This window comes from Tursiops truncatus, chromosome 17, assembly GCF_011762595.2.
Source record: "Tursiops truncatus isolate mTurTru1 chromosome 17, mTurTru1.mat.Y, whole genome shotgun sequence".
Classification (NCBI taxonomy): domain Eukaryota; kingdom Metazoa; phylum Chordata; class Mammalia; order Artiodactyla; family Delphinidae; genus Tursiops; species Tursiops truncatus.
This window is the reverse complement of record NC_047050.1, coordinates 11,373,046-11,386,103: the sequence shown is the minus strand read 5'-3', so window position 1 is coordinate 11,386,103 and position 13,058 is coordinate 11,373,046. Positions and strand designations below refer to the sequence as shown.

Sequence of the window (13,058 nt, the reverse complement as noted above, 5' to 3'; positions counted from 1 at the left end):
TACTTTTAATTGCTTGAAAAATGCAGATAGACTGGCCTTTGTCAATAAATCCATAATGAGTGAATTATAATGTTAAATAGCACAACATTATCTATGAAAGCCCCTAGCATTCATAAAGTAATCCTAGCTCTAAAGGAAATAGAGTTGACCAATTCAGTATTTAAAGTTGAAAAAATAGAGTAAAATGCATTAATATTTTTAAATGCCAGGACGTTATACCTGTGACACTGGTCTACGTGGAGGAAATGAGGAAATTTTTAGTACTGCCAAACATTTTTTGCAAGTTATTTGAAAGCATTCCTGGTGTTAAGGTCGGGGATGTGCTTGGGGCCAGCTGGAGACCTCGTTTGCCTACATTTTGTGAGACTGTTAGGTCAGCGCTCACGAAGGTGTTTCCTCCCCTCTTCCAGCTTTACTGACTCTCCTTCCCCAGCCCTGGGCTGTGGCATTAACCACGCGCTGGTAGGAAGGCCGGCTGGCAGCATTTTCTCAGAGAGTCAGGTGACCCTTGTTTGAAGGCAGCTGCGTGAGGTTCAAGGCAGGCAGTGTCCCCTCTCTTCTGCCTCGGGACAGCTGGTTATTGTCAGATCCTAACAAATCTTCCTTGCTCATTGCCCTCTGGGAGAGGAGGGAGGCTATGCAGGGGGCTTTTCATTGATCCAATGGGAATTACATTGATCTGGTGTCTGGCCTTGGTTCTTATCAAGTGGATCGCCTCTAAGGTAGGCCATCTTTATTTTTAGGATTGTGACATTAATCATTAGTTCATATATGGGTAGGAGTGAACTTGCTAGTCCAATTTCTTCTCCTTTTGCTTCAGTGTTATTTCTCTGATTAAAAGAGCTACACGTTTTACCTGTCAGCTGAGAAGCTTGAGATTACTGCATGTGATTTTTATTCTTCTCCCACCTATTCCTCCTGAAGGGCTTTTTATGGTATCATTCCTTGGTATCGAGGTAGCTTTCCTCAGGATCATTCCTTTAAAGAAGTTTTTACACTTAAAGAAGTTCAACTTTTAAGATTATGGAATTAAACAGTTTAGACATTTGGTGTACGTATTTTAAACATTCTCTTCTGGAGATAGCAAATTTACTGTTGCTTATAAATTGAAAGTATAATTATTGAGGATTTCTAAACAATTAAAAACTTTTTAAAAACTAAATACCACTGTCTCTCATGTTCTCACTTAAGGTCTTCCTGCTGCGGAAATATATGCCTTACTTTATTTAATATGTTGAAAAGAGTAAGATTATTATATATCTGTTGTTTTTAAATTTGGATTCCAAATATCGGGCTTAAGAAATGCTTGCTATAGTATTTCATCAGCTGAATCTAGCATTCCGTATTAAGTTGTCTTCATTATTCCCTATTAAAATTATGCTGTGATTTAAAAAAAAAAAAGAAAGACATGCTTGCTAGAATGCTAGCCATTTGCCATCCGAATGAGAGTCCAAAGTAGGAAATACTTAAGATTATACTATTTGAAATTATTTTTCTATACTTGTATAAAAATGATGGTCTTTCATCCACCAGGCAGCTTTTGTCTTCCTTTATTAAGAAATTGAAAAGTGTGAATAGTAACTTAAAATGTATAAGGCCATCATTGTTTGCTAATAAGCAACACAAAAGCTTCTTTTATATTTCTTCTTCAAGCGAGGTTTGAATCCCGGATAATGTAATGTTTTTCACATTTAAGCATATTGTTTTAAGCATAATTGTCTTTTTCTTGAAGCAGTCCTGTTTTCTTAGTGAATACGATTGAAGAAATCTCTTAAAAACAGTGCACTCAGATTTTTTAAATCTTGTGTTTTGTAAGTTAAGAATTAATTTTGTTTCACTCACACCAATTTACTAATTGTTTTTAAAGGATTAGCTTGCCAAGTTACTGAATGAAGGTCAAGTTAATGTTAATAATGCATTAGTTGAATTGTGGATGTTTTCAGAGATTTTTTTACTTTTGTTATAACCACCAAAAATTTTAAATTAAGTTTTTAAACAAAAAGAATGCTAGTTTTAAGAGTGTGATTTTTTTTTTTTTTTTAATATATTGTTTGCATAGGGAAGAGGACTGGGAAGGATAGTGTTCAATGGATGGATTCGTACTTGGATAGGCACTCAGGTGTGAACGCTTTCCTAGCATACGTAAGATGAATACGGTCTGAAAAAGCTCACTTTACTGCATCAGAGAAAACTGCTTTCAGAACTTTGGGCTTCATCTTTTGTAGCGTGTTACCGTTTTTGTAACGTTACCCAAAAATGTATTTAGTGCTGTTGTGTTTAAGCCCCGTGACCTGTTTACTAATCTCCAACACCCGGCGTATAAGACCTGCCTCACAGAGGTCTTGTGCGGGTAAGCAAGGTTTTGTATGAAAGCGCCTGGAGCATTTTCTGGCAGAGTAGGAGCTCAGCAAGGAGTTAATACATCATTACTTCACCATCTAAGGGAAATACACACGCCTTTGCACAATAGATTATTTTACTGGAAAATCCAAACAAGATAAAAACCATAGCACTTAAGATATCTTTGCTCAGTTTTAAAACATGTCTGTCTTGGGAATTCCCTGGCGGTCCAGTGGTTAGGACTCGGCGCTTCCACAGCCGAGGGCGCGGGTTTAATCCCTAGTTGGGGAACTAAGATCTCATAAGCTGCGCCAAAACAAACCAAAAAAACATGTCTGTCTTTAAAAGTTATGTATTAACCAATATCAGGAACAACTTTTACGCCTTTTGTCATTTACCTTGTCAGATCTTTTGCGGAAGAGCCGCGATTCACCCCGATGCAAGCTTGAGTGTCTTACCAGGGCACTCAGAACGCCTGTCTGTGTGGTGGCGGATCCTTTGGAACCTTAGAGTTTAACTTGTTTGTGCTGCGGCTGTCAGTTTCTGATTAGCTGGGCCTCACCCGTGGTTTGACTGACACTAGTTTGCTTTAGGAGCTGTTCCCAGGATGGCTAAATTAGAAAAGTCACGAGTAGAAGCTTCTCAGTTGTTTCCATTCACTGGTGAGGTGAGGTGGGAATGTGGATGACAGCCCCGAGTGTTTTATGACTGACACTGTGACACGGGAATTTGATTAAATTTGTTTTACTGTCTTTATTAAAAACAATTTTACTAGTATATGGCTTTAAAAATGATAGTCTTGTTTTTACAAAGATATATGTTAAGTCTGTGCTGCAGTCTTGGTGTATAAAGCACATATAATTATTTTTTAAAGTAACATTCTAACATGGAAATCAAAATTTTAATGTTATAATTTATAGTATATTTATCCAAAAAGAGTTACTTTAGATTATTTTACCTAGACTGTTTACAGTTTAATAATATTTACTTAAATCTTGGTCTGTGAGGCAACACATGAGTAAATTATCACTCAGAATGTACTCATTGTTGGATCCACCTTTTTTTTAAGTCCATTCTTAAAAAATTTTTCTGTTATCTCATTTGGATTTGTTTCATGAGACTTGTGTCTTGCAGGTTAGGATAGCATTTAAGCTAAGTATTTGTGGACCAGGCTTCCTTAAATTAGTAATGAATAAAATAACTTGAATATTTTGCACATCCCAAAGTAATTTGTTAAAATATATTAAAATTAAATTCTACCTTTTTGCCAAGTTTTTGTAATGGTTAACTAATACAGACCCTAAGTTAGTGCCTCTATAACTAAGTCTAAAGTGATTACCTTAAAATAAATTTAGTGTCATAGTTAATCTAGATTATGTTCATTACCCAGCTTCTTACTTATACTATTTTAACAGCTGATGTTAGTCTTTCTCAATCCTTAAAGTGATAAATGAGACTTTACCTTTCTAATTAGTGGCTCTTTTAGTAAATACCCTTCCCCTCATTAAAAAAAAAAAAAAAAAAAAAAAAAAAAAAAAGGCAACCCTTCTCCTGAAGAGAACTGTTAGAGATAACAGGTTAAAATGTGTTTTAACAAGCTATTTACCCAATTTGATTGGATAATAGTGGGTTGATAGGTCCTGACCATGACAAACTATTACATAATTATATCTGTGGTTTCATGAATATGATTTGGCCGATAGAAATATTTATCTCCACATATGTGCTCTCCAGACTACTGGGTTTTCCTCTAATATGGTGGTATTAAGGGGAGTCTTGAAATCTAATAAGATAAATATCTTGGGGTAGAGATGGGAACAGCAGGTGTGAGTCGTGCCTTTTAATACCAAGTGATTACAGTGGCTGTTTGCTCCAGAATAAGTCATTTACCATGAAACACTGCAGGAGGCTCAGGGTCTTCTGTTGCTGGAAGACACTAACTTTATTAAGCATGATGCTGCCAGGAGTGTGTTCTGTATGATTTAGTCCCTTGGGTTTTGAGATCATCCATTTCTTTGTAGATTTCTTTGTAGTACATTCTTACTGTAGCTTTAAATTTTAGTTCGATGTATTTTGTGAATATATAATAACTACACGTGCTACAAAATTCAAACGATATTCGTTGAAAAGTCCTCTTCCTACCCTTGTATCTGTCCTTCAGCTTCCCTGGAGGCAGCCAGTGTTGAAAATTTAGAATTTTATTTTTGCTTGTGACTTGTGTTCCTTTTATATTTCCTGAACTGGTGGGGTTTTTTGTTTGTTTGTTTAAGGATACATTAAGTCATAGCAGTTTAATTGATGTTTTTCTTTTAAATGATAAGCACGGAGGAGATAATAACAAATGATTTGGGGAGCTATTTTGCATACTAAATCCAAATGAGGGCTTTAAATACAGTAACTTTTCTTTATAATAACAGTAAAAAAAACATGATTATTTTTCCTTGAGATTTCTAGGTATATGTTGAAGAGTTGTAAATTTCATGCCAGGGGTTTGTGAGGAAAGAAGATCATTAGTATGTAAAAATACCATCTCATTTCTTTAATATGTATTTTGTTAATGAAGTCAGGCATTTTTTCTTGTGTTTATTAGTTTATTATTTCTCTTTCTGTGAGTAGTGTGTTTATGTCCTACCTGGTTTTCTACACTATTATTCATTTTGTAATTGATTTGTAAGACACTTCTTTTTTCTCCCTTCATTTTTAGGTGTAGCAGGGAAAAATTAGCCCTTTGTCGTATCTGTTGAACTCATTTTTCTTCATTTGGAGTTTGTCTTTTGCCTATGTTTATGGTATATTTTGCCATACATAATTTAACTTTTATGTGGCCAAATTGATTTGTTTTTCATGATTTCTGGATTTTATAGAACAGTTAGAAAGGCCTTTCCTAGTTAAGATTTCTTTTTGAGTCGTTATTTAAATTTAAAAAACTTTATTGACGTATAGTTGATTTACAATGTTGTGTTAGTTTCAGGTGTACAGCAAAGTGATTCAGTTATACATATATATATATATTCTTTTTCAGATCCTTTTCCATTATAGGTTATTATAAGATATTGAATATAGTTCCCTGTGCTATGCAGTAGGTCCTTGTTGTTATTTGAGATTTTTTTTAATACAGTTACGTTTTCTTCTAATATTTTCATGCTGTTGTTTTACATTAAAATTTCTGTTCCATGTGTAATTTATTTTGGAGTAGGAAGGTAATAATACAGCCTTATGTTTTTCCAGATAACAGCCACTTAATCTAGCATTTTAAATCAAATCATTAACTTGATTTTTTTTTTTTTTTTTTTTTTTTTGGCCGTGTACACACAGCTTGTTGGACCTTAGTTCCCTGACCAGGAATTGAACCCCAGCCCTCGGCAGTGAAAGTGCTGAGTCCTAACCACTGGGCCGCCAGGGAATTTCCTCTCCACAGATTTTAGATCCTTTATTTAGCATATACAAAATTTCTGTGTATTCTTGGATTTGATTCCAGATTCTCTGTAGTGTCTCTAAAGTGTCACTACTTTATAATAGCTCATGACACTAGTTCTATTTATTACTGTTTTTTAAGAATTTGCTTGCCTGTTTATTCAGCTAATATTATTGATTACATTAGAATGTGCTGGGCACTATTCTAAATGTTGGGATTTATTCTATATCTGGGGACAAGGACACAGTGGTGAATAAGTCAGACATGGTTCTTGCTCTTGTGGAGCTTTTGTTTTAGAACAAGCTAACAAGAGTAGGTCAGCTAGGTGTGCTGTACAGAGCATGAACGTAGGGACTCTGGGGAGGGTGACTCTCTGGTGGCTTCAGGTTTGGTAGTCTGGGACTGCCTCTCTGAAGAGATGACATTTTGTCTGGAACCTGAGAGGTAAGAAGGGAACGATGATGCAGTGATCCTGGACAGAACAGCAGGTATCAAGGCTGTGCGTGTGGCGTGGTTGAGGGAGGGCAAGGCGGCCAGGGTGGCTGGCTCTTAGTGGTAGAAAGAGGGCGGTAGGACAAGAGGACTGAGGGGTAGGCAGATCATGGAGAGTTAGGTGTTTGGAGTTTATTCCAAGTCTAGTGGGGGCCATTGGAGGACTTCTGAGCAGTAGCTGGAATGTTCACTCTTGCTTCTGCGTGAATGGACTGGGGGCCAAGAGATGCAGCAGGAAAACCAGTCAGCAGGGCAGAACATTGCAGGAGGCCAGGTGAGAGATGCTATTGCCTGAGACAGAACGAAGAAGTGGAGATCGAGGAAGGGAGATGGGTGTGAAGGTGGAGTTGGCAGAACTTGCTGAGGGTGTTTCAGGTCTTACAGAGGTGTTTTTTGGTTTCTTGCTTTTGGTTTTTTTCGGTAATTATATTTAAAATATTTGCAATACTCGTTATTTTTTATAAATGGCTTTATTGAGGTATAGTTCATGTACCATACGATTCACCCATTTAAAGTGGGTTGTTTTTTTTTTAATTTCAGTGCTTTTTGGTATAGTCACAGAGTTGTGCAGTCATCACCACAGTTAATTTGAGAACACTTTCATCATTGCAGGTAGAAACCCTGCAGGTAGAAAGCCCATTAGCATTCACTCTCCAGTTCCCACCAACTCTCCCAACTCTAGGCAACCACCAGTCTGCTTTCTGACTCTGTGGATTTGCCTGTTTGGATATTTCATATAATTGGAAACATATGCTTTGTGGTCCTTTGTGACTGGCTCCTTTCACTCCATATACTGTTCTCAGGATTCAACCATGTTGTAACATGTATCAGTACTTCAGTCCTTTTTATGTCTGGATAACAACACTAGATATTGAATACTGAATAATATTGTACGGCTATACCACATTAGTTGGTAGACATTTGGATTGTTTCCAGTTGGGGGCCATTATGAGTAATGTTGCAAGATACTTTTTATACCTGTTTATTTTTAAGCTCAAAATATATTTTTAAATCTGTTCTCTTTCAGTGCACCCCATTTTTTGTTTTACTCAGATTTCTCTGAGTACACTAATTACATTTTTTAAATTCTCTTATTTCTTGTAGCTTCTGGGCCATTTGGTTTTTCATTTTGTTCCATTTATTTCTAGCTAAAGAGTTTCTTCAAATGTCTGATGATTCTTGTTTGCTTATTCATTCATGTTTAAGTGAAGGGAATAGTGAAGTAGTTGAACTGTGTCTCTCCATCAATTCCGACTACCTCTGCAGAGGCTCTCTCTTCAAGTGGGCTTGTATGATGTACTCTGACATTAAATTTCCACCTACTGTGTTCCTCACTCTGTATCCACTTCTCCAACAATGCTTAATCATATTGTATTATAATTATTTGTCTTCCTCACAACTAGAGATTTCAAGAGCAAATGCTGTATTTAATTTCATTTTGTATATCCCAACTTCTCTTGCACAGTGCGTCACAAAAAATAATAAATACATGTTTGTTGAATTGAATTTTATATCACATTTTAAATTATCATGCATTAAAATGTGTGTTTTTTTTTTTTTTCTAGAGGCGTGGAGCTATCTCCTATGACAGCTCTGATCAGACTGCGTTGTACATTCGTATGCTAGGTAAGAATTATTTATTTTGCACCAATATCAGTTAATTTTGTTATCTGCTGTGAATTCAAGATCGAGATATCTTTCATTAGGTAGCTTTTCATCACTGTTTGCAGCAGAAATGGCCTATTACTTTGAAGTTGAGTCTAGAAGCCAAAATTAATATGATGTGAATAAAGAGGGGCATCTTAGAGTTTGGGTAATTGAGAAATCTCTGGCTTAATAACTGGGACTCTGTGATTAGTATACAATTTTAAGTTGCATCCTGATTATTCTTCATAAAAAGAGTCTTAGATTTGTACAGTTGCTGAATACTAAACGGTAACACGAACAAAGACGAGACCGTGAATTACCTGATCGCATAGTCTTGTCACTGGATGTGTTTGTTCTCAGTTGGCAGGTGAGAAGGCCATTTGTCTTCTCCTAGTCTGAGTTCTTAAATCTTTAATGTATTACTCAAGTCCAGAGGGTAAAATGAATTTGATGTGTGTATATATACATGTATAATTGATATATATATATATATATACACACATACATATATGTGTGTAGTTTCTCTCTTTCCCTCTCTTTGCCAGATTTTTCTCTTCATCCACGCACTCCTTGATCCCTTGTACTTTAATTCATACTATTAAAAACATACTATAAAGATTCCAGTAGGCACCTTTACTCATCTTTTCTTACTGTCTTTTCTTCATGACTGCTCTCCTTATACTCAGAATTCCTCGCTCAATTTCTATGATATTTAGTCATCCTTCTTCTTCACCTGCTTCTGGGGTGGTGATTTGGTTTGGGGTTTTTTGTTTGTTTGTTTGTGCCTCTTTCATTAACTCCTTTTCATAGTCTTAGGCCTGTGTGTTCTCCAGTGTCCTGTTTTTGCTCTTCCCTTTTTCTCGCTTTAAGTTACCTTGTGTATCTTACCTGCCTAGTCCCATTCCACTCTAGCACATATTTCCCCCCAGGAATGTTGAGCCTTTCCTTCTTTACTGTCTCCATCTCTCTCTGTAGACATGTCAGGATTCTACTCTCCTTAAAACAGAGTTTTAGACTCCTGTCTTCTTCACTCTGTAGAGCATCTCCACATGGTTATGGGTACCTCACATTTGACATATGTGTTAAAAGATTTGTGTTCCCCAGGTCTGTGATTTTGCATTCTTTCACCGTCTCAGAAAATGGAACTCCATTCTTCTGGTTGTCAGGTCAGGAACCTTGGCGTCATTCTTGACTCTTATTTCTTATTTCCTCTGTGTTTACTTCATCACCACATCCTCTTGGCTGATACCTTCAAAGTGTATCCAGGATTTCCCCACCACAATGCTGTTACCATCCCTAACTGAACCACAGTTACCCGGTTTTTGATCGGTAGCTGTCGTCACATAGTTGTACATTAGATCTCCAGAACTTCCCTGCGTAACTGAAACTTTTCACCCCCTTGACCAGCATCTCCCCATATCCCCCTCCCCGCAGGCCATAGCTGTTGCCTCGTTGAATGCACTCACTCCTTGAGTGTCTCCCTGCGTCTGCCTGTGCGTCTCTACTTGATTCTAGTCTATGCAGCCAGAGTGAACCTTTTCAGACCTAAGTCCATCTCACCCCTCTGTTCTGAATCTTCCGATAGTTTTCTGTCTTGGAGTAACAGCCAAAGCTATTACAATGGCCCGTTGAAGGTCCAGTGTGATGTGGCCCTACTGTTTCTCTGACCACACCTCCTACCAGTTCCCCTCATTCACCTCACTCCAGCCATGCGGGCCTTTTTGCTTGACCTTGAACGTGACAAGCATGCTCCCGTCTCAGGGTATTCATACTTGCTCTCCCTACGTCTGGACCCATCTTCATCCAGGTGGCCGTGTGGCTCACTGCTTTGCTGCCTCCAGGCCTCTGCTCAGATGCCTCCCGTTCGCTGAGGTCTCTGACCACAGCCATGAATCACTCCTCCCCGACTCCTCCTCCCTGTTCTTTCCTTGCTTTAGTTTTCTGCGTGGTGCTTTTTACCATCTTCCATAGAATGAAATTATTTGTTTGTTTTATTATTTGTGTCACTCCATGAAAGGGTGCGCTTCACGAAGACAGGGACTTTATATATTCTGCTCACTGCTGTGTTACCTGACATGTAGTGAGTGCTCAGTAAACATCCAATAGAGAGTGAAGGCATCGCCACATGAGAGAAGGGATTAATCGTTGCGGGATGGACTCATGGTGGATGACAGGCACCTTGAAACAAAGAATAAGCAGGAGAGCCTTCCAGGCAAGCGGAATTGCGAGGGCACAGGAATAGGGACTGGAGACTTAAAGGTTATAAACTCGGAGTCTGTGGAAGTGTAGTGGGAAAGGTGCTGCCTTTGGAGCCCGCAGAGCTAGGTTTAAACCCTGGCACACCTTTACACTAGCTTTGTGGCATATGCATGCTCTTAAACATCTAAAAATCTCAGTTTCTGCATCTGAAAATGGGGGTTAAGATTCCTATCTCTCAGATTTGGTTAGAGAATTAAATGAAATAATGTCTGCAAGGCAGAAAAAGAGCACCTGGCAGAAGATTGCAGTGGTTATGTTGCTGTATGGAGAAGTAGATCCAAAAGTCATATGAATATAGGAAGAAACAATACTGAGCTTATAAACAACAAAGTTTAAGACCCAACTAAAGACCTTGACTATACCCACTGTCAATGAGGAAAAAGAAGATTGACCAAATTAAACATTTCAGGCAAAATCTTTAACATTTTAATTTTCTGTACATGTAAAAAATTACAAGCTGCTTGAGAATAGGTAATATATTTTCTATTTCTTTATATCCCTTATAGTATAGTGTTAGGCACAGAGTAGATGCTTAATAAATATTTGCTTCTCATTGTGGCTTTTTAAAGTTTTGTGCTGAGGATTTTTTTTAACTCCATGTGAGTAATAAGATATGAGGTTGGATTATCATATACATGGATCATCTTTCAGAAGGTGACTCTAAAATAGAGATTATAATTATTAGAGGGGTAGTTTAAAAAAAAACCTCATCTAGCCTTATAACTCAGTGCCAGAAATTTGTAAACCCTTTCAAATAAATCAGCTCTTAACTACTTATTCCATTTATATCATTAGTAGCCTGAGTTATGGGTTTGATCCCACATAGACCTTTATTGCACGTGGGAGCTTCCTGAACGGCAGCCTTCTAAACCTATGTTTTATTCCTGATTCTGTCCAGGAGATGTACGCGTAAGAAGTCGAGCAGGATTTGAATCAGAAAGGAGAGGTTCTCATCCATATATTGATTTTCGTATTTTTCACGGTAAGTGTTAGCAGATACAGTATTTCTCTCAGACTTCCAGTAAAAGATCTTCATAAAATTATGTAATTTTCCAAGGGAAAGCGAATCCAAGGAAAAACATATTATGTTTAAAATGTTTTTAAAATACTGGGTCATGATAAATGACACTTTATTTCTAAATAATACTTGTAAATGTTTAGAGGCAAGGAGAATTGGAAAGTATCAAAATATGAAAGCTGGTATGGTTTTTCTTCTTTCTTATTTAAATGTGAAATTACTTTGGTACATTTTTTTCTTTTTAAAAACTATATGTTCAAAAAGTTGTTTTATTCTAAATGTTCTGTCTTCACGACTCTAGATAAAATGTTTTTGTGCAGGTGACATTATATAAAGGTATCTCATAGTTAACAAGGTATATATCCCTTGGATTTATTTAAAAACACATGTACCCCTGAAAGATGTTTGGTAGAATGCGTATTTCGAAAACAAATATTGTTTGGTTCCGGCGCATAATGGGAGAAAAAGGGAAAAAACAGGACTTCTAAAACTCTTAAATAGTAACCATGTTAAATCTGTTTTTGGAGGCGTCCCTCTTTTGGTAATGTTGGATAAATTATTTGGATTAACAATACAATTGAAAAAATTAGAAAAACTAGACACAGTAGAAAAGACGTGTATTTGAGTGTATCAGAGTGCTGTTGAGGCAAGGACGAGGCAGGCATTTCAGGCTACTTTTCCCCTTAGTGGCATCTGCTGATGCTGGGAAAAGTGAGTGAGAAGCTGAGCAGAGCTTTTGTTGGACACTTGAGGCCAGAAAAACAAAAACAGGTGTTTGTAGTTCACCAAGGTTGGGGAATTGTCCTGGTAAACTCTCTATGCTTCAGTCAGAGACCCAAAGTGCTTTATATTAGAAAAAAATCCCAGCTTTCAACTCTCGCAAATAATGATTAGATTAAGGTGGTCTGTGATTTTAGTGCCTCTAAGCCACCTGCTTAGAAGTAAGTGTTAATCTTCTTCGGAGGAAGGAGACTCTTTTGGATTTGGTTTGCCGATATTTTATTGAGAATTTCTGCATTTATATGCATGAGAGAGAATGGTCTGTAGTTTTCTTTTTTTATAATGTCTGGTTAGAGTGAGCTAGGACGTGTTACCTGTGCTTCTAGCCTCTGAAAGAGATTTTAGAGGATTGGTATAATTTCTTCCTTAAAGAACTCACCAGTGAACCCCTCTAGGCCTGATGTTTCCTGTTTTGGAAGGTTGCTGATTATTGATTCAATTTCTTTAATAGAGATGGGCCTTTTCAGGTTGGCACCTTCTTCTTGTGTGAGTTCTGGCAGACATTTACTGTGGGATTAACCTGGTCAAGCTCCTGGAGGTAAATCTCACAAAATTCTGCTCCCCCCTCCCACCCCATGACTGGATTTCCCTGGAGTTTTTAACTCTCAGAAAAGCCTCCAGAAGTTCATCGATTATAGTTCAGGTTTCTCTGCCCCGGCACCGGTTCCCAAGGAGGTTTCCATTTGTGAGTCTCTGTGCCAGTAAGTTGTCTCTCTTTGCCTGTCTCTCCAGTCTTGGGGCAGTGAGTTGCCCTGTGTCCTCACGTCTTCAGTGGATCCTAGAACAGTTGTTGATTTTGCAGTCTGTTCAGCTTTTTATATGTTGTTAGGACAGAATGGCAACTTCTAAGCTCCTTATATGCAGATCCAGAAACCAGAAGTCCTATTATGTTGTTTCTGAATGAAATGATAAATAAGTATTTTGAATTTTTGGTTTAATTTCTATTACGGAAAATATCCGTAGATACAACGCACATAAACTAAAGCTCTTTGGGGCAGTGAATAATTTTAAGAGTGTGGAAGAGTTCTGGGGTCAACATGTTGGAGAAAGCTACACAAGAGTTACCCCTAAAAGCATGAGGTCCAGAGATTTTACAGGCAAATTATT

The 13,058-nt window shown here is 37.5% G+C and overlaps 1 protein-coding gene across 6 annotated transcripts in view; it reads left to right on the top strand.

Moving 5' to 3' along the window:
• PDE7A (phosphodiesterase 7A) overlaps positions 1-13,058 on the top strand; it is a 114,330-nt gene that overhangs the window by 59,604 nt on the left and 41,668 nt on the right. For 5 of the 6 annotated variants that reach the window (XR_012327197.1, XM_019925254.3, XM_073794451.1 and 2 more), the window contains exons 2-3: positions 7,813-7,873; positions 11,052-11,135. Coding sequence is in view for 4 of the 6 variants with exons in the window: in XM_019925254.3 (XP_019780813.1) it covers positions 7,813-7,873; positions 11,052-11,135 (145 nt within the window). In the remaining 2 variants the exon portion in view is untranslated. Of the gene's footprint in view, positions 1-7,812; positions 7,874-11,051; positions 11,136-13,058 lie in introns of those variants that run through there. The other variant, XM_019925257.3, reaches the window with a different exon arrangement.